General features: G+C 36.6%; 1 protein-coding gene across 3 annotated transcripts in view; it reads left to right on the top strand.

Annotated features, from left to right (window-relative positions):
* The window catches only part of LOC114648067 (hippocalcin-like protein 1), a 205,577-nt gene extending 183,568 nt beyond the window's left edge, over nt 1-22,009 (top strand). For all 3 annotated transcript variants that reach the window (XM_028796870.2, XM_028796869.2, XM_051924927.1), the window contains 2 exons: nt 13,240-13,345; nt 20,383-22,009. In XM_028796870.2, the coding sequence (XP_028652703.1) occupies nt 13,240-13,345; nt 20,383-20,480 (204 nt within the window). In that variant the 3' untranslated portion in view covers nt 20,481-22,009. The remainder of the gene's footprint in view (nt 1-13,239; nt 13,346-20,382) is intronic.
* Nucleotides 22,010-22,826: the final 817 nt, after the last annotated feature.

Here is a 22,826-nt window from a genome sequence, read left to right as displayed (position 1 = left end):
TATTTTAACACTCTTCTACCTTGTGAATAGGTAATTGCATTTTATGAACAGTACAAATGAAGTTCCTACCTCTCATCCATAGAGCTACATTATCTGCATAAAATGATTTATCCACTCGAATCCCTACTTGGGAAAATATATAATTTATGATAATTATGATACCATTCCCTAACTCATATAATCCAGAATGTCCAGATCTCACTAATACCTGCATAGATCATCCAAATAAAAAAGTGTTTGCACCTGTGCCCCATAAGGAACATTAGTATGAGAGGAGCCTGCACAGGAAAGAAGGGAAAAAAAAGAGACCGAGAAAGAGCTGTCAGAAGAGCTTCGTGGAGATAGGCAGGACGAGCCAGGCAGAGTGTGTGCAAGGCAGCATGGTTGTATGCCCGTGAGGGAGCGAAGGATCACCACTGTAGTATTGGATCGTCCCCACTGATTAAATAGTGAGGAGCGGGTACAATCAAGGTTACATTCTACGCCAGGGGTGCAAGAAGGAAGACAGGGGGACAACCGACCCCGAGTGGTGTGGTAAGGACCGCGGCTGCTTGTGTCTCCGCCGGTTGAGCAAGCAATGGGTGAGCTGGGGAGACGGAATTGGGAGAGATGCTAGGCTTGACTGACAGAATATGAAGGACCCAATGACTGTTGGTTTTAGTCTCATTTTAATCTGGATTTTTAATTTACGGACAATCACCGTTTTAAAGGATTGATTATTTATTGAAGAGTTTTGAGCACTGCACCTTGTTTTGAACACTGTTTTGATTTTTGATTGTTTTTAATAAAAGCACTGGAATACTTTTGCAGCAACCCCTTGCTATATGTCTGTGTTGGCTCATCCCTTGGGTACATTAACGGCAGTAGCAGGTCCAAGAAGCTTCCCAGAAGGATTTTTGATTGTTTTTAATAAAAGCACTGGAATACTTTTGCACCAACCCCTTGCTATATGTCTGTGTTGGCTCATCCCTTGGGTACATTAACGGCAGTAACAGGTCCAAGAAGCTTCCCAGAAGGACCCAGTAGCATGGGGCTAACCCACACCATCACACATTAGTGTTATTATTTGAAATGTAGTCTTGTTTAGTTGGTTACTTGGTGGATTAGCAAACTATGCTCTTTGTGTGTCATTTTTTTTTGTTTAACACTAGAATTACCAAAGCCTATGAAAAAACGTGTAAATCCGACCCACCTTAAATCCCTTTGCACCTCTCCGTCAGCATCTTTTGTCTTGTAAATGTGTTGATCAAGACAAGCAGCAAGCAGCCTACTATTCCATCCCCCCACTGCCGCAGAATGGGCACAAAGTTCTCCCAGTTCCAGCCTTGATTATCTGAGAGTGAAGTGCTGGAGTTTTAGAATGGAAATAGATCATTATTTGGAACACATGCATTTCATGTGGGTTCTGTTTCTACAATAATCTGTGTAAACACATCGTTAAGACAGAAATGTTTTTCATATTTTATAAATGGCAAAATGTAGACATAAACTGTGTAATGTGTGAAGCCTGAAGTCCAAAGATCAAATAAACACTTTTACAAAAGGTTCAAGTATAATGCAGCAGCTTACGTGGCACAGTGGTAAGAATTGCTGACTTGTAATCAAGAGTCCCCTGGTTTGATCCTGACCAAGGTTATTATAGTTTTGCGTTTTTATTTCTATATTTTTTCTGACCTTACTTGGAAATTCAGTTTAGTTTTAGTTTTCCTTCATTGTGTATATTTAGTTTTAGTTTAGTTTTTATTTCACAAAGACATTTCTATTTTATTTTTATATACAGTGGGTACACATACCGCTTAGAATTAAGGCCAAAAAGTTCTATCTTGGTCTCATCAGACCAGAGAATCTTATTTCTCACCATCTCAGAGTCCTTCAGGTGTCTTTTAGCAAACTCCATGCGGGCTGTCATGTGTCTTGCACTGAGGTATGTGTGGAGACAACCAGGCACTGCTCATCACTTGTCCAATACAGTCCCCACAGTGAAGCATGGCGGTGGCAGCATCATGCTTTGGGGGTGTTTTTCAGCTGCAGGGACAGGACGACTGGTTGCAATCGAGGGAAAGATGAATGCGGCCAAGTACAGGGATATCCTGGACAAAGACCTTCTCCAGAGTGCTAAGGACCTCAGACTGGGCCGAAGGCTTACCTTCCAACAACACAATGACCCTAAGCACACAGCTAAAATAACGAAGGAGTGGCTTCACAACAACTCTGTGACTATTCTTGAATGGCCCAGCCAGAGCCCTGACTTAAACCCAATTGAGCATCTCTGGAGAGACCTAAAAATGGCTGTCCACCAACGTTTACCATCCAACCTGACAGAACTGGAGAGGATCTGCAAGGAGGAATGGCAGAGGATCCCCAAATCCAGGTGTGAAAAACTTGTTGCATCTTTCCCAAGAAGACTCATGGCTGTATTAGCTCAAAAGGGTGCTTCTACTAAATACTGAGCAAAGGGTCTGAATACTTAGGACCATGTGATATTTCAGTTTTTCTTTTTTAATAAATCTGCAACAATTTCAAAAATTCTTTTTTTTGTCTGTCAATATGGGGTGCTGTGTGTACATTAATGAGGAAAAAAATTAATTTAAATGATTTTAGCAAATGGCTGCAATATGACAAAGAGTGAAAAATTGAAGGGGGTCTGAATACTTTCCGTACCCACTGTATATTAGTTTCAGTTTTAGTTTTAGTAATTAAAGCATGGAGCGCCTACGGAGTTAGTTTTGTGTCACAATCAGACAGAACTGTACACTTAACAGATTTGGATATGAGTTTAATGTTAGTGGAAGCTTACTACACTGCCTGGTTTACTATCTGGTTTTGTTTTTGCCTGATAAAAAACGAGCATAATCAAAACTAGACACTGAATATGAACAATTTTACACAATTTTGTCATTTTAAAAATATTTTCTCATGAAAATCACAGGGGCTTAGGAAGAACAGGGCTCTTAGACTTGAATGAGTGTGCAGACCCCACCTAGCTGTACTGAGGGAAACAAAGAACAACAAGCATGTAGTGTCAAGGTTAGGGGCAGTGAGACTGCGAGAGCAAGAGCAGGTAATAGGAGTACGGACAGACATAAAACAACAAAGATCACAGAGAGTCTGAGATTAAGAACAATATATACATTATCTAAACCTGTTTATCCAGAGTAGAATTGCAGGAAATCTGGAGTCTACCTCAGCAGGTTTGGATGCAAGGCAGAAAAAATCCCTGGTATGCAATATGTATGATAAGGCTGATGTTAAGAACAAAAAGAATATGATATTTCAACTATCTATTTTGATAGACAGAGAAAAACATTGAAAAAAGGGAGACAAATATTTTAAAATATAATTCTGCTAATGGATGACTTTCACAATATCAGGTATTTTGAGTTGTGAATATGAACTGAAAAAGATAAATTAATAAATATGGAATAAATACAAAAACCCATTAGTATGTTTAGTTTTTCATCACTTGTCAGACTATCTACCTTTGTTTGTATTGCTTTGTTGTTAAACGATGTTTTTAAAGCAAAAGTGATTGGTCAGCAACAATATGCTGATCTTGTATGATGATCTAGTCAATCTCTCGATCAGTGCCGTTTGATTTTCAAAAACCGGGAGTGCTCTCCCTCTCGATTTTCTTGTATACTCAGATATGGGGATGGACATTTGAGGAGTAAACCGCAAGACAATGATTATATTTTTATATTATGTACATTAAGGAACCATCAACAACAAATCAAATTAATAATATATTGAACAATTATTATAAAAGTAAAGTTGAACAAATCGGACTCTGCAGCTGTATAAATAAAAAAAAATCGAGTATGTGTTCAGGTAAAGTACCACTTCCGGGTGATGGATTTGGCCCAAAAGTTAATACAGATCTATAATTGTGGCGTAACAACCACATGCTGAATTTCATGTATCTATCTAGTTGCGTTTTTGAGTTAGCGTGTTTATATACACACACACACGCGCGCGCACGCACACAAACACACACACACACGTACACACACAATTCCAAAGAACAATATTGTTGGACACTGGTTAGTCTATAACATCAAGATTCATCAAAATAGCTTGGTCGAATTTTTTCATGATTACTATATCTTTCTCTATACTTCGTATATGAGAAAGTAAAAACGATTTCTCCAGTGCGAAGTGGCAGGTGAATTGCTGTCAACAAAAAGCAGACACCTGAGAAATAAACTGAAACGTTACTCACTCGTGATTTTTCTGTCCATATGGTAAATGTTTTGTTGACAAGCACATTCTGATTTCAGTCGTTTGAATTACATCTTGATATACAACAAGTGCAAAGAAAGGTGGCACGCAAATCGCTTTCTATTTCTCACGCTTTACACACCCGCACTCAGCTTGCTCTGTCACCGCAAATGCTGTGTGAACAGCCGCCCTCCGTCACCAGCTGCCGTTCACTGGATGAATATATGTGGGAGGCTCGTGGTGGATGACTTTCTGTTTAAGAGTTAAAACTTACAAGGGTTAAAGACTAAAGAATATTAGTTAAAGAATATTCATTCAAAAACGAAAACTAAAAATATTTTAGTAAACTATTATTTTATTTCAGTTAGTCTTTCCAGCTACTTTAATAGTTTCGTTTCATTTTAGTTTTTCATTTCGGTTTTGTTAATTATTTTATTTCAGTTTACGAAAATGTTTTTTAATAATAGTTTCAGTTTTGATTTTAGTTTTCGTTAACTATAATAACCTTGATCCTGACTTCCTCATATATTTACCGTTTTGAGTTGTGAGCTGCTCTTATTGTTAACATTGTACAATAAAAACATACGTTTGATTTGCGCCTGTAACAGCCGGTGTAAATTTATAGTACTTGTAAAAGTTAGCTTTTTTTTTTCACTTTTATTCTCTCCGTCACGATACATACTACTCCCCCCAAGGCATCTGACACTGTTAGTTTTTATTTGAAACTGGGAATAACTGTAGATGTGAGTGGTGTTTTGAGACAGTCGAACTGGAAATTCTCTGATCTGGATGGATAAAAGCTGAAACACAAACGTTGGTGAATATGCCTTATCCCTATCTCATTGTCACTTGATTTTTTTTTTATTCAATTTATTTGAATGTTCCTGCTTACACTGCTGAAAGTGTCTAAAATGGGCAGATGTCAGAACTTAACCTTGGAGCAATGGAAAAAGGTGACCTGGTCTGATGAAACACATTTTATTTTAGATAGTGTGGACAGCTGGGTGCGTGTATGTCTATTACCTGGGTAAGAGATGGTAGCAGGAAGCAGTATACGAAGAAGGCAAGTCAGTGGAGGCAGTGTGATGTTCTGCTGATAAACCTTAGGTCCTGGCATTCATTGCAAGATTGCTGCAGACCATGTACAGCTCTTAAGGCAACGGTTTTCAGTGATGCCAGTGGTTTCTTAGAGCAGGATATTGCACCCTACCACAGTACAAAAATTGTTCAGAAATGGTTTGAGGAACATGACAAAGAGTTCAAGTTCTTGACTTGGTCTCCATATTCCCCAGATCTTAATCTGATCGGGCATCAGTGGGATGTGCAAGAAAAACAAGTCCGGTCCGTGTAGGCCCTGTCTCGCAATTTACAGGACTTAAAGGATCTGCTGCTAACATGTTGATGCTAGATACCACAGCTGTTTTAGTGGCATGTGGGGACATAAATTATATATATATATATATATATATATATATATATATATATATATATATATATGTGTGTGTATTTATATACAGTATATGTGTGTGTATTTATATATAAATGTATGTACTATATATATATATATATATATAATATATATATATATATATATATATATATATATATATATAATCCAAGTCTAAAAGTGCAACAATTTTGTGCAACAATTTTATGTCACGTTTTTATGTCACTTTTTTGTCACGCTTTAAATTGGGCTTATTTTAAAACCTACGTATATATGTTTGGTATCATTCTTTTCAGAATTTATCAAACTTTAATGTGATTTTGTTAGATTTTCAGATTCTTATTCTGTTTTTTAATTATAAACTAAAAAATATCAAGAACTTGTGTCCTGTGACACAAGACTTAAAAAAAAGAGTGCCAAGAGATTTAACCACTCCTGGGGCCGGAAATAAAGGTCAAAGTGTAGAACAGCTGCTGTACAGGCTTTTAAATGTTTGAAGCGCCACGCAGCAAACCAGGAGCTGATCGAGCAAAGAGGAGGTAAAAAAAAACTATCTGTTTCCCATTGCATCACCGTCTAAGAGGGGGTTTTGGAGGAGCGACCGCGTCTCCTAGGGGTGCATTCAGCCCCCCTCTTCACAACACGAGCAGCAGACTGGCCACAACAGGGGGCTAGGCGCCAGGGGCCCCCCTAGTGAATATATAAATGCCCAAGCAATGGGAGGATGGAAGAAGGCAGTTTCTCTAGGCACAGTGCCTCCCCCAAAACAGTAGAAGGTAGTCCCCCTGGGTTACAGGAAGCTTTCAAATTCCCACAGGGCTCCATGTAAGTTGGAGTTTGGCACAGCACTGTTGGGTTCTATGAGGGCCACCAGAGAGAGCTGCAGAGCCCTACTTTGGGTTTCCATCACACCTGGGAGTAATTCCACTTAACGGTGATGAGCCAGAGTCAGGAGGAGGAGGACAAAACTTGGTGGAGGAGGAGTGGAGGTAAAGAGAGAGGAAGAAAAAGAAGAGACACGGATAAGAAAGGGATTGTGTATTGTTGACTTACCCTTTTATACTGTTTGTACTGGGCTGCAGAGGAGAGGGAAGAAAAGTGCTTCCCCACGTAAATAATAAATGTCTGTGTTATAGAGACGTTTGCCTGTGACTGTTGTGTCAAGTGTTTGGGGAGCCGTGTGCCCCGGGTCTTATATATATATATTCTATATACAGTGGAACCTCGGGTCATGACCGTAATTCGTTCCAAAACTCTGGTTGCAACCCGATTTGGTCGTGACCTGAAGTAATTTCCCCCATAGGATTGTATGTAAATACAATTAACCTGTTCCAGACCGTACGAACTGTATGTAAATATATATATTTTTTTAAGATTTTTAAGCACAAATACGGTTAATTATACCATAGAATGCACAGCGTAATAGTAAACTAAATGTAGAAACATTGAATAACACTGAGAAAACCTTAAACAATAGAGAAAACTAACATTGCAAGAGTTTGCGCTGTAGAGCTATGAACCGCTCGCTAAAAACACATTTTTTTAATGAGTTTTAAGGACGAGGAAAAACATAAACATTTGAAAAATCCGTAATTTAATAAACAACCAAGAAAAGTAACATTGCAACAATGCACGCTACGAACCGATCGCTGTAAACAGAAGTGAAGTGGAGGTTAAAATCCAATAGAAAAAAGTCTTCATTAAATACAACAAGGTTAAAACAATGCTCAATTCAGTCTCTTTAAAAACAAGCCCGGTGCATTCTTTAACTGCTTTCTCGGCCTTATGCGGCCAGCCCTCTCTCTCTTGCTCACTCACTCGCGTGCTCTCTCTCTCTCTCTCTCTCTCTCGCTGCACAGGGAATGCACAGGGAGAGACTGAACACGTGCGGAAATCATCGGTGCGCACAAACCGAAAGGGAAACTGGCTTGTTCGTATACGGAGTGCGTGGTCATGAACAGATGCAAAAGTTTGGCAAACTTTTTGGTCGTAACCCGATTTGTATGTGTTCAGAGACATTCGTGAACCAAGGTTCCACTGTATATATATCAAAAGAGAGAGAGAGATTATATATATGTATGCATTAAAAGTACTGTTATGCTGCAATTTTTGTTCCTGTGATTGAGTGTTCAGCAACCTTAATATTTGTGAGTAGATCCTTAAATCTACCAGTGCAAGTGCTAATGTCCCTGCACTGTTTGTCAGAAGAAAAGTGAGAAAAGCAGCTACATATGATGGCTAAGATCTTTAATTACACTGCCCTTCTACAGGGCACCTGCAGAAGTATGTGAGAACTGATAGACAAGTGTGAGCTGTCCTCGGAGATTTGAGGAAATAGAGGCACTTGTGAGCTTTTTTGTAAAGCACCAAAATATGGTGAATCCAATTTCATTCATCATTGAGGGAGAAAGGAAGAAACATGCCAATTTTTAGTAATATGCCACGATGTATTCCTAGTCTTAAAACTAGACAAAGTGATCCTCAGAAAATACAATTTCTGACACCTGAGTATATCTGTTATATGCAAGTCAGATTGCAAACATAGCCAATCGAAGTGAAAAGAAAGGAGATAAGCAGCATTGCCATAATCTCAGTGAACAAACCAATGCTGCTTCCACTGTTAATGCAGCTAGTGACCCTAAATGACTTGAATTATCTTCCTTGACTCACTACTAAGCTTGAAAGTTTTAGTAAGAAAGAGGATAAAAGGAATGCCCGTTGCTGAGTTCTGAGGAAAGACCCATTGCCAAGGATATAAATCTTTCACATTGATGAAAGGATAACAAAACTTTATATTCCCCCTACCAGGCTAAAAAAAAATCCTGCTTATCTGTTCTTGACATTTTAGTACCAATAGAGCTGATTTTCTCTTCAGCAGTTAATTTAGTCTCTAGAATAGAGTTAGCATTAGAACAGAGCATTGAGGACCAGCTAACATTTTGCAGTGCAATGGAAAGCACTTATAGTACCATCTAATAGTCCATTGTTTGGATCGTTCTTTAAGTTCATAAAGTAAAATGTGGTGTTTTACCTTACTATTCACCATTTATTATTTCTGCACCGTTCAAAGCAAACAGTACAACATTTTTTGTTTAAACATCCTACACATTTTGGAATTGGAAAAGGCATACAAATGATATAGAAATTCACCACTAACTGATGATTGATCCATTTGCAGAGATGAGGTGTCTGCTGAGGTACCCCGCTAAGAGTGTTAGTTCCCACTCCCAGAAGCTATACTCTCTGAGAGAGCATAGCTGGGATGTGTACTTGGGACACTGAAAATTACAAGGCATGGTTTTACTCTATCACTAAAAGGCCCAAGCTGCTTACCTGTCACAGAATGTATTTTGCAACTGCACATGCACCTCCAGGTCCCAAGTACTTTACTCTCTGTTACAACCTTACAACTCTGGCAATTACAACCAGTTGTTTAAACCTTTCTGTTAAACAGCCAGGAGCTGATCAAGTTGCTTACCCTTGAAAATAATTTTTCATGGATGTGTGTGATGCCAGTTACATTCAGCGATTCGTGTACAAGAAAGCACAAAATATCTGTAGTGTGCAGCACTTTAGCCACTGTTATGGCTGCAATATATTCACCCACATCAAAACTAGTTTCCTTTATTTGATAGCCAATAATGGTAGTTACTAGGTAAAACTTGATTAAAATTTGCTTGAAAATACAAAACTGGTATTTTATTTGTTCATTTGCATCTATAGAATTACTATAACCCAAGACCCACTTGTCCTTTTTAAAGTCCAGGTGATCAAAATAGTAATCACTTGATTAATCAATCACAGTCAAATATCAAAATAGGTGGTAGTTGCAGCCCTACGCTATGAAGAAAGATTGAAGAGCCTAAACATTTTTCACTTAAGTGAAAAGTTATCAAATAGAGAATTTGTGTATTTATGAAGTGAAATGGCCTTGTTAATGCCTAATAACTGAAAACTTTAGTTTTCCAGCAAGAATATAAAAGCATAAATGGAAGATCTTTAAAGGATGTGCTTTGCACAAATGCTCGGAAATATTAGTTTACAATGGAAATAGGGAAGCAGCGCAGAAAAAAACTTGACACTCACGCAGTCAGGTATAACTGGTACTTTGTTTATGTATTCCTGCATAATCGTCACCTAAACGACTCAAATAGGAGCACAGCTTTACCCACCAGGGGCCATCAGCAAAGGAAAGAGCACATTCTTGATAAGGAGAACACAATGCTAGCCAGCATGTCAAAACTATAATATTGCATTATGTAATACATCATCTGGCAAAATGCCTGCATATATCATTGGCTAGTTTTTAGATAATGGATATCACAGCTTATACTATGAATGCTTCATTCAACAATCCGATGATGCTTACCAGATATTCTTGAATTTTCATGAGTGACTAATTAGTGGGATTTTGAAGCATGCAGTGCATCCGGAAAGTATTCACAGCGCATCACTTTTTCCACATTTTGTTATGTTACAGCCTTATTCCAAAATGGATTAAATTCATTTTTTTCCTCAGAATTCTACACACAACACCCCATAATGACAACATGAAAAAAGTTTACTTGAGATTTTTGCAAATTTATTAAAAATAAAAAAATTGAGAAATGTACATGTACGTAAGTATTCACAGCCTTCGCCATGAAGCTCAAAATTGACCTCAGGTGCATCCTTTTTCCCCTGACCATCCTTGAGATGTTTCTGCAGCTTAATTGGAGACCACCTGTTGTAAATTCAGTTGATTGGACATGATTTGAAAAGGCACACACCTGTCTATATAAGGTCCCACAGCTGATAGTTCATGTCAGAGTACAAACCAAGCATGAAGTCAAAGGAATTGTCTATAGACCTCTGAGACAGGATTGTCTCGAGGCACAAATCTGGGGAAGGTTACAGAAAAATTTCTGCTGCTTTGAAGGTCTCAATGAGCACAGTGGCCTCCATCATCCATACTTGGAAGAAGTTCGAAACCACCAGGACTCTTTCTAGAGCTGGCCGGCCATCTCAACTGAGCGATCGGGGGAGAAGGGCCTTAGTCAGGGAGGTGACTAAGAACCCGATGGTCACTCTGTCAGAGCTCCAGAGGTCCTCTGTGGAGAGAGGAGAACCTTCCAGAAGGACAACAATCAGGCCTGTATGGTAGAGTGGCCAGACAGAAGCCACTCCTTAGTAAAAGGCACATGGCAGCCCGCCCGGAGTTTGCCAAAAGGCACCTGAAAGACTCTCAGACCATGAGAAAGAAAATTCTCTGGTCTGATGAGACAAAGACTGAACTCTGTGGTGTGAATGCTAGGTGCCATGTTTGGAGGAAACCAGGCACCGCTCATCACCAGGCTAATACCATCCCTACAGTGAAGCATGGTGGTGGCAGCACCGTGCTGTGGGGATGTTTTTCAGCGGCAGGGACTGGGAGACTAGTCAGGATAAAGGGAAAGATGACTGCAGCAATGTACAGAGACATCCTGGATGAAAACCTGCTGCAGAGCGCTCTTGACCTCAGACTGGGGCGACGGTTCATCTTTCAGCAGGACAACGACCCTAAGCACACAGCCAAGGTATCAAAGGAGTGGCTTCAGGACAACTCTGTGAATGTCCTTGAGTGGCCCAGCCAGAGCCCAGACTTGAATCCGATTGAACATCTCTGGAGAGATCTTAAAATGGCTGTGCACCGACGCTTCCCATCCAACCTGATGGAGCTTGAGAGGTGCTGCAAAGAGGAAGGGGCGAAACTGGCCAAGGATAGGTATGCCAAGCTTGTGGCATCATATTCAAAAAGACTTGAGGCTGTAATTGCTGCCAAAGGTGCATCGACAAAGTATTGAGCAAAGGCTGTGAATACTTATGTACATGTGATTTCTCAGTTTTTTTATTTTTAATAAATTTGCAAAAACCTTAAGTAAACTTTTTTCATGTTGTCATTATGGGGTGTTATGTGTAGAATTCTGAGGAAAAAAAATGAATTTAGTCCATTTTGGAATAAGGCTGTAACATAACAAAATGTGGAAAAAGTGATGCGCTGTGAATACTTTCCGGATGCACTGTATATACTAGTGCTGCACTATTAATGCACCCCAACCCTACACCACCCTAGGTCTTCATTATGATATGCGAAGTGAACCAAACCCATGCCCGTGTGTGTGTGGACCTGGGGGATGAAGTAGCTGTGGGTGGAGAGGTTTTATCTGTTATTTGTCTTGGTATCATTTTTTTACTGGTATTGAGGTGTGAAGGCTGGTATAAGCACCAGTGTCAGAATTTTAGCATTAATCAATCACAAATACATACTCTCATAAATTACTTTCTGAAACCCACTTAAATCCACTTCAGATTTGCGGTTTTTGGAGCTCATCCCAGTGACATAAGGTGCAAAGTATCTAACAACCATTGTACCATTCTGTTCAAACATTTTATTTTTACAGACAATAAGCTATTAAAAGAGTGCTAGCAGATGAGTATCCTCACTTCTAAACAACCATAATGCAAGTTATGTGTAGTAAAAACTTAAAATGCTGGATACAGAGTTTGGGAGGGAACAGTAAAAAAAAAGTTAAATGTGCTATTTTTATTTTGTTCTGGATATAAATGTGTATGTCTATGTTGGGAAGACTGAGAAAGTGCAAACATACCTATAGTGAATGATAAAAATAGATTTTAAATTAGAAATTGTAAGGCAACCAATTTTAAGATTGTTCAAGACCTGACTAACAACAGAGGAGCTCTAATGGATTTTGGAAAACACAAATATATTGATTAATAAATAAGGAGTGAATTATAAAAATTTGGCACTTAGATAGAAAACCTAATGCTATATTTGGAAGTAGAGTTGTTTCTCTGCTGGATTGCTGTGTGAGTGGACTTTGAATTTTTCCCTGAGTTCAAATCAGTTTACCCTTGTGGCATGGTTTTTCTTACTCTTATACTCCGTACTTTCCTCCCACTTGTAAGAGTCACATATACACTGTCTAAGGTCATTTGAAAGTTGCTGTCATTCCTCTTATTTGAATTGCTCTTATAATCCAGCCATACATGATTTAAAACTCACTGATACTGCAAATAAAGGTCCTAAGGCCAACTTGTACATTATTGCAGTAGCCATTATGCCTGAAGAAACCAAACAACTAGTCACGGAATCCACAACAAAGTGTGAGCTGCCAGTAGTTATCTGGACTCAGTACACACTGAAACATAAGATTAAGTAAATTCACAAGTTCTGTGTCACTTTTTTCTTTTATAGAAATAATTAACCTTTTTAACTGAACTAAATATTTCCAAATTAATTTCCAATTAATTTGTGCTGCTAAATGAATATTAATTGTTCTTATGGTACGAGAATAAGCCGTTGAATGCTTAAATACAATTTTACTATGAAAAAATAAATGTTTTAAGCTCTTTTTTTTCTCATATTAGTTAGTAGTAGGGTGTAATTTGAAAAGGTTTATTATAACTCTCATATCTGTCAAAGCAAAACAAAAAAATTAATTATGTTTGATGAATGGTATTAATCCATAGTAATATTCTGCACCTGGCATAATTTTTCCTTTTGTTTTTTTATTTTTTTTTTTCCTTTCTAACAGGCAATTTACAAAATGGTGTCTTCGGTGATGAAAATGCCAGAAGATGAATCTACACCAGAGAAACGCACAGACAAGATCTTCCGACAAATGGACACAAATAATGATGGTATGCCTAGTGTTATGTGATCTCTGGAATTTTTTATTTTATAGTGGTTCATCTTCTTTTTGAGTCATAGTGTATATTTTTGTTCAGACGGCTTAATTTTTTAATGCAAGTCATTTTGTATCGAGCCAGATGTTTTTGCAGACTTTCTCGATATTCACATTTTAATAATAATATTTCATTAATTATAATGAAGTGCATAGAGTTTAAAGCAGCTACACCAAATAGTTCTGAAGTTTTAATAATTTGGAAATTTGTCTCTGGTATTATGTGACATAAGACATTAGTGAGGAGAAAAACCTTGAAGATAAATTTTGCACATAGCCATCCATGGGACCACAGTATTAAAGCCGATGCCAAAATATGGAAGTCGTCACAGGACATAACTATTGAAGAGACTTGGTGCTTCATATTTAACACATAGCAATTAAGTAGACTAAAATCAGTCAAGGATGTTTATAGTCTACAGTAAGGGAGTCATAGAAAGGGTTGTGGGAACATGAAATCTGGGAAGAGTTCAGAAAAACCCTAAAAAATGAATAAAGGCCATAGAAAAAATATTCAACATTTAGACTATAGTAATATAGCTAGTGTAAAGGGAAATTGTCTCATGTGACTCAAGTGGTTATTGCTGAAAGTGGGAATATTTATACTTAGGATTTAAAAAAAATGAATATTAAAGAGAGAGTCCTCATAGATTTACACTTTATGCTCAGACACCTAGATCTTCTCTTGAATTACAAGTACAATAAAACTATACAGTAAGTGCATAAAGAAACTTAAAACAGAATATTTTTAAATTGTATCTAATGGAAAATAGCAGTCAAGCTCTTATTGTATATCAGAAAGTATTCAGACCCCTTAGCTTTTTTTTCCACATTTTTTATATTGCAGCCTTATGACAAAAACATTTAAAATCATTTTTTCCATAATCTGCCAAAAACATTTAAAATCATTTTTCCATAATCAGGCAACACTTAATACCCAGAATTACAAAGTAAAAATGGGATTTTAGGATTTTTTGCAAATGTATTAAAAATAAAATGCTGAAGTATCACATTGACATAAGTATTTACATCCTTTGCTATGGCTCAGCTGCATCCCATTCTATTGATTATCATTGACATGTTTCTACTCCTTGTTTGGAGCTCACTTCTGGTCAGTTCAATTGATTGGACATGATTAGGAAAGGCACACAACTGTCTATATAAGTTCCTGCAGTTGACAATGTGTATCAGAGCAAAAACTAAGCGATGAGATAAAAGGAATTATCTGCAGAGCTTAGACACAGAATTGACATTTCTTTTAGCTGTCTACCTGGTCAAACTGAGCAACTTCGGGAGAAGGGCATTGGTAAGAGAGGTAACCAAGAACCCGAAGGTCATTCTGGCTGAGCTTTGCAGAACCTCTTTGGAGATGGGAAAACTTCTAGGATAACACCACTGCAACACTCCACTAATCTGGGCTTTAAGGCTGAGTGGTCATATGACAAATGAAAGCTTGCTTGGAGTTTGCAAAAAGACACTAAAATGACTATCGGACTATGAGAAACAAGATTCTCTGGTCCATTGAAAACAAGATTGAACTATTTGGCATTGATTCTACATGTCAGTTTTGGGGGAAACTAGGCATAACTTATCTGTGCAATATCATTCTAGCAGTGAAGTGTGATGGTTAAAGCAACATTCTGTGGGGTTATTTTTCTGCTACAGGGACTGGGAGACTAGTCAGAGTTAAAGAAAAGCTGAATGGAGCAAAATATCCCTAATGAAAACCTGCTCCAGACCTTAAACAGGGCTAAGCAAAGACAACATATGAGTGGCATAGGGTCAACTTTGTGTATAGGTATGTTCTTGAATGGCCTAGCCAGAGCCCAGAATCAAATGGTTCATTGATGGCCTCCATACAACTTGACAGAGCTTGAAACATACGCAGAAAAAATGGTGGAAAATCCCCAAATTCAGGTGTGTGAAGATTGTTGCATCATATCTGAGAAGAAGTCGGGCCATAATCCCTGCAAAAAGTTCTTCAGTGCTAAGTAAACGATCTGAATACTTTTGTCAATGTGATATTTCAGTTTTTTATTTTTAATTTTTAAAGGTTTCTAAGTAGTAGGGTGTTTTACCGTGTTAGCCATTATGGATGAAATGAGAAGCCAAGCTAAATGACACCAATATGTAAGCTTTCTTGGCAACTCGGGCCCCTTTGTCAGGCAAGTTGTCTCTAAAGCTTGCATATTGTAATCTTTTTAGTTGACTTCTCATTTGAAAATTTCTAAAATGTTGATTTTGCTTTATCATCCTGGGATATTATGTGTTACTTGATGAAGGAAAACAATGAATTTAAATGATATTATTAGCAGGAGGCTGCAAAATAAAAAAAATGTGAAGAAAGTACAGGGATTGGAATATTTTTTGGAGGTATTGTGGTGTACCATCTCAAGGTGCATTACAAGTTTGAAACCACTACCATAGCACTCTAAGCCAATGATTATTCATGCTTCCTGTTTTGATTTTTGACTTTGCAAGTAAAAAAAATGAAACGAGTCAAAATTGGCAAGATTTTTTTGTTGTTATTGTTGATGTTGTCACCTTACCTGTTGTTTTTTTTACGGCAGCTTGTTTTCTTGGACCTTTATTAATACATTTACAATGTGCATTTGCTGTCTCATTTCTGGGACTAATACAAAATGTGGCTGTTTGAATTAATTTTTTGCTACCATAACAACAAAGAGATTGACTGAAAAGTCAAAAATAAGGCCCAAGTGAACAAGAAAATAATGTTTCTGGGACTAATACAAAATGTGGCTGTTTGAATTAATTTTTTGCTACCATAACAACAAAGAGATTGACTGAAAAGTCAAAAATAAGGCCCAAGTGAACAAGAAAATAATGTAATCTGATTGTGAGTAACTGACTGTAGTAATAAGTATCACAAAGTTGTCTGTTCAATCCCCACCACTCAAAGCCTGCACAAGCACTAAAATATAAACAATTGTAATAAAGCTAAGATCTTATAAAGTGCCTTTAAATGGTTTTTAATAGTCAAAGATGCTACATAAAAAATGGTAAATGTACTGTATATTAGAGGATAGGGGGAAAACTGTGTAGTACTGAATTATTTATCAATGTGGCATATTACATTATAATAAACTGAAGAAAATATTATTTACTTATTTATTTACATTTTAAGATTATACTTTTTGTTCATTTCAGTATTAAATAACAATGCATAGTTTCTAAGATCACTTGGATGACACACTGATCCTTTCCTTCTCTCTTCTGTGAACAGAAATAAGTATGTGGGTAATTTTTATTCATTTGACAAAGAGAACCAGTGCTATCCACTAACATTAACATGAAAGCAAAGGTTCCAAAGCAACATTCTCCCTCCACATTCAAATTGAGCACTTGAGTTTATTGTGTTTTTCATAGCATTATTACTGAGAAAAAGTGCTTCCTTATTAAAAAATATACCCTTAGGCATTTTAATTTATAAAAACTATGTAGTATGGCTGTTACATTCATATTTAAATTATGTGTGCATTTGTATGTGTATTACAGTTTTGAGTATTCAAAATTGATTTGGAAGTTTTGAATGTCTCCAACTCGTGTCACATTTCTTTAGATGTAATATGTAATACTAGGTGAGCTTTTGGTTAGATAGCTGCTACAGACATCCTTTTCATTTTCAAATGTAAAAATAGGCTCATTACTGTTTGACCCAAACCTTCCTTTGAACTAGCGAAAACAGCATGTGTGACTCTCTTCTTTACATCTTGCAGGCAGTTTTACAGTGTTTACACTTGGTATGAAAAAATATGGGAAATATGAGTGTCCCAGTGGGAAATCAATGTCCACCAATCTTTGAACAAAATGGGACTTCATTGTCACTGATGAGGCAAATTGCTCATGCAGAATTTACAGATGAACCTGTTCAGCAGATTAACATAAGATCATGTAATGTAGCACTGTCTTCTTCATGGTGTGAACAGCTGTAAACAAGCAATATCAGTCTAAAAGTATAACTACTTACATATAGTTGAAGTCAGAAGATTACATACACTTAGGGTATACTCTTTAAAACTTACTTTATAACCCCTCCACAGATTTTATACTAACAAACGCTAAATTTGGCATATCATCTGACATATCTGCTATTTGAAGGCAAAAGCATTTTTTTCCAACAGAGTATTTCAGTTTTTATTGACTATTATGACAATTCCAGAGGGTCCACAAGTTTACATACACTTTAATATTTGGTAGTATTGCCTTTTAAATAGTTTAACTTGAGCCATATGTTTTGGATAGCCTTCCACAAATTACTTTCTGTATGTTCTTCCAGACAGAAATGGTGTAAATAGGACAGGTTCGTAGAGCACCTTGCTCACACATGCTTTTTCAGTTCTGCCCACAAATTTTTATTCGGATAGAGGTCAGGGCTTTGTGATGGACACTCCAATACCTTGACGTTGTTGTTCTTAAGCCATTTTGCCAGAACTATGGAGGTATGCTTGGGATCATTGTCCGTTTGTTAAACCCATTTGCGACTGAGCCTCAACATCCTTGCTGAGCTCTTGAGATGTTGCTGCAGTATATCTATATAATTTTCCTTCCTAAAGATCCCATCTATTTTGTGAAGTACACCAGTCCATCCTGCAGCAAAGCACCTCTACAACATAATGTTCCCACCCCCATGCTTGATGGTTGAGATCTTTGTTCTTTGGCTTGCAAGCCTCCCCCTTTATACTCCAAACATAATGATGGTCATTATGGCCAAACAGACCAGAGGACAGCAGCACCACCACCTGGTTGTCCACTAACTAAACAGTGGTTTAATTAATAAAAAATAAGGCACTTGATTTATCAGTTAGGTTTTCTTCATCATAGTAAAAATTGTTGTTGTAATATTCAAGTTACTAGTGAGTTGCATCTCTAAATTCATCTCTAGCAGTCACACTCATAGTAACACCTTGGAATAAGCACACAATTGACTTAATCAGCTAAGATAAAAAAAAAAAAATGTTTAGACTTGGCAACAATTTTCAAAAATTTTAAAATCAGTGCTATCACAGAATGTGGCAACACATTGAACAGTGCACACACTTTGGCCAACGTGTGCTAAGAACTTTGCAGGAGTTAGTCAATGTCTAAGCAAAACTGTTTTATAGGTGGACAGAGATGAAGCTAAATTTCTGTCTTGTACTGCTTCTAGCTTATTGCAAATAATGGTTACAGCACTAGCTTATCCACCATCAATTGCTTTGTTCAATTTCATGCCAGTTGTTAGAATAATAGGAAATGTGAAAACTTACTAGTTGCGCTCTTAGAAATGTAGCAAATTTAAATCACTTTGGGTTAAGTATTTGATTTCACACTTCAGCTGTTTTACATAGACTAGGGGGCAAAGCCCCCTGCTCGCTTCACTCGTCAACCCCTGTGTTTGGTTTTCCGGATACGCACTTTTAAGATTTTTTTTTCTTTGAATTGTTGCTATTTCATTAGTTTCACTGTTATTTCATAACTTATGTAAAAACAGTATTTGGAATCTTTCAAGTCCCAATAGGCTGAATCTTTTAAATGAGGTCAGTGAGACATGTGTTTAATGACTTTGTACCATAATTCAGGATAGGTTTCTCTGTTTGGAATTTCAGCACAGACAAAGTGATCTGCATCATCAGCAGTTAATAATTTTTTTTGCAAAGTAACCAATAAATGCATGTGAGGTAAAACACGTTTTTGAAATTATCTGACTTCAAACTTCAAAGCCTTACAATATTTACGTACTTCTGACATATCACCTGTGTCCATATATTCAATCTCTATTCACCTTTTAGTTATTTCTCCGAGTAATAATTTGTCTTTTTTTGCGCTAATGCGATGTTTGCTTTCTTTTTTTGACACTCATTTTTTTTCTGCTTTCATCTTCTGTATCTTGCTCTGCATGTGTTTCACGCCTATGTTTTTTTTGTCTTTTGAATTCCAGTTTTCATTATCTCTAACCTGCTCTGCATGTGTTTGGCCCCCTTGTTTTGTAACCTCTTTATGACGTTTTACTTTGTTTTCTACTCTTTTTTTTCTGACCTCGCTTTGTCCTGCTTTTTTTTCAATGACACCTGGTCCGTGGTGATTATTTTCCCTTTTTTCGAGTAATAATTTCCATTTGTTTGCGTTACTGTGAACCTTACTTTCTTTTTTTTATACTTTCTAATTTTTCTACTTTCATATTCTTTAACTTTCTCCACATTTGTATCGCGCATACATTTTTTTTTTGTTTTTTTTTGAGCCATTCGAATTCCACTGCTTTCATAATCTGCTCTGCATGTGTATAGCGCCAACGCTTGTGAAAGTGTTTATGAAGTTCTACTTTGTCTTTTACTCTGTCTTTTAATTCTGAGCCCAATTGGACGTGCTTTGTTTCAATTCCACTTGTTACGGGCTGATAATTACTTTCGTTATTTTCTGAATTTGCACCTAGATTATTTTTCTTTTTTGCACTTTTTTCTCTTCAACGCTTTTGAGTCTCTTTTCTCTGTGCTGCTTTCTTCTTCACTTAGTCATCAACGTTTCATTTATAAGGTATTGTCCTTATACGCTTTATATACGCTGAGACCCTGGATCTGTGTGTGCTCAAGTCCTTCACAAGACTGAATGTTTTGTTCCCCTGTTGTCTTATTTGATATTGATTGTAAGTAGGGCGTGTCTTGCAAGATTCTCAGGTTCTACGTCATCACGAGACGATCCTGGGTCAATTTCTTGGCACAATGTCTCATGTTTAAGGTCTTCGCGGGTCTTTTAACTGTCATCCGTGATCTTAACATGAAGATCACGTCTCGAAGCCCTACTGTTACTCTCCAGAATTTTTTTTTATAATAGAGAGATAGAATATAATTTCAGAAGTAGCTATGCAGATCATTATGTTTTAGTTCCCTAAGCAAGTGCACTAATAAAGGATTTTTCTGGAAGTAGCAAAGAAATATGTGATATGTTCTCTGCAGAGTATAAATGTAATGTAATTTTTTTCTTTTTTTTTAATTTCAGGTAAATTGTCTCTTGAGGAGTTTATTAAAGGTGCCAAGAGTGACCCTTCCATTGTGCGTTTGTTACAGTGTGACCCCAGCAGTGCAAGTCAGTTCTGATTGGACAGCCATCTGGACATTTCAATTTGAACCCCTGGCTTATCATTCAAGCTTTGCTTGCAGAACGATGCCTTTTCTTCAGTCATTCCATAGTTATTGGTGAACAGTTTTGCAGTTGAGGGATGTTTGTATTTTTGGGGAGAGCAGGGGAGCGCTTTTGCTTTCTTGTTTTGCAATGGAGACACTGACTTATGCAACTTTGTTTGGTTTCGTTCTCTTTTTGGGGGTAACATACAAATATAAAATTGCTTTATTTACACAAACATGTAATTTAACTTTTTATTTTGTTGTTTACTTAATCTTTATTGTGATTTACATAAGAAATCTGATGGAAGCCTCTTGCAGATTTAATTCATGTTTCATTCTGAAGAAAGTCAAAGTGTTGTTTTGGGACCTTACCTAATGTGAGATTTAGGACATTAAAATTAATTCAATATTCCCCATCTCCCTTCTACATGCATACCCCTGTGCCCCGACCTTTGTCAAACTTGGAGATAAACATTTTAATTTAACCAACAATGTAAACTAGCAACACATATGTTGTTGCTATGACTTACCTAGTTATTTTAAAGTAAAGAAATCTTGTTTATGGAATATATTTTGTTTTTTCATATTCAGAAATTTAATGAAAGAGTACTCTATAATCTCAAAGATTTTATTTTAGATAATGTAACTTGCACAAAATTTTAAAAAATAATGAAATTATCAGATACCAATATAAGGTCAGAGGAAAAAAAACTATTAATTGGAAACGAGCATAACCAAAATATAGTTAGGATTATAGAGTCTTTTAAGTATTACATTTTTTTATTTTCAGTTGTGTACCATCATAAGAAAACTTCATCTGTTCTAATTGAAGTTGCATGTGTTCTCTGCAGGATAGTATTTTACAGCTGTTATGAAATGTGTTCATTCAAAACAGTCTTATTTTTTGTTTTGCCTAATCTTTGAAACCATCTCTTTTCTCTCATCTGTGGAATTTGCTTGTACTTATGTAAATGTTAATTTTCAGAATTTATTTACATATTTGATGGAAAAAATGTTAATGGTATGGTAGCTATGTGTAATGAATGCAGCTTCCAGTGTAAAATTCTTTTTCCAATGTCGTATTTGATTTCTAGTTATAAGTTAACATGAAGTTCGACTGACGAATGAGATTTCTTTTGTGATGCTTACGCATTAGTGAATTTGCATGGCTACCAGTGATACGTTAGTGTATATCCTTTTTTTAGTTCAATGCTGAATGTATAATTAAATCAAATCATGTTGATAATACTTTTGTCTTGTTATTATGGCACAAAATGGATTAAGGTTAATATAGGAACTGGATCAGTGACTGGAAGGTAGGTTGATAAATAATTTTCAATGCATTTTTTGCCCCTTCACTATATTTTACTGTGGCAGTTCAGTGTTATATGATGATAATATTCCTACTGCCAATAACTGTGATAAAAATAAAGGCCACATTTTCTTGTTCTGTCACTCGTTTTATTAGCTGGACCTGCACTTTGCATCATATTGTTGAAAATAAAGTAAAAAGTTGTTTTAAAGATGCAGTGTGATTAATGTATATAGCACAATTACTAACTTAAAAATGGATCCTTTTCTAGAAATACAACAAATAGCATAGTAGATAGAGATTAAACTTCCTAAATGCTTATTTATACAATAATTATATGTAAGCCTCCAAGAGTTTGTTAAGATAATATTTTTGTAATTGATCACCATAAATAAATATCAAAGTGAAAACACAATTCTAAAGTTCTTTCCAAATCAGTTACTTAAAACATCATCAATAGTTGCTTGCTTTAAAATATAATACATTCTGGCACATTTTCTCTGAAAGACATTATTTTTTGAGGGTGACATTTTCACATTTTTGTGCATAGTCTAGCCACATGGTTCCAGGTTTCAAATTCTAGTCCAATTCTAGTCCCCATTACACTTTTCTTGAGCTTACACATTCTCCTCTTTCTCCTATCAAGGAAAATGTGAAAGAAGAACACTTAATATCACCCCACTGATCCAAACCAAAGTAAGCTTTATAAAAAGAAATTGAGAAATATGGCACAACTGATAAAAATATCACAACTGATAATCTCAGTTCTTCAAACTATATTCCATCACAATCAGGGCTAGCCAGATCTTCAAACCGTATATTCCATCACAGCCAGGGCTAGCCAGATAAACCAGCAAGAATCCTGTAGAAGGTAATAAATAGTTTGCTATGGTGGTTAGAACTGGGCTATGTACTATAGAGTGTCTCCACTGTAGCAAGAAATAACACTTTATGAAAACATTGCAAATACAAAACTGTTTCTGGGAGAAAACGATTTCAGTTTTGTT

This window comes from Erpetoichthys calabaricus, chromosome 3 (genome assembly GCF_900747795.2).
Source record: "Erpetoichthys calabaricus chromosome 3, fErpCal1.3, whole genome shotgun sequence".
Classification (NCBI taxonomy): domain Eukaryota; kingdom Metazoa; phylum Chordata; class Cladistia; order Polypteriformes; family Polypteridae; genus Erpetoichthys; species Erpetoichthys calabaricus.
This window is presented reverse-complemented; position numbering and strand designations above follow the sequence as displayed.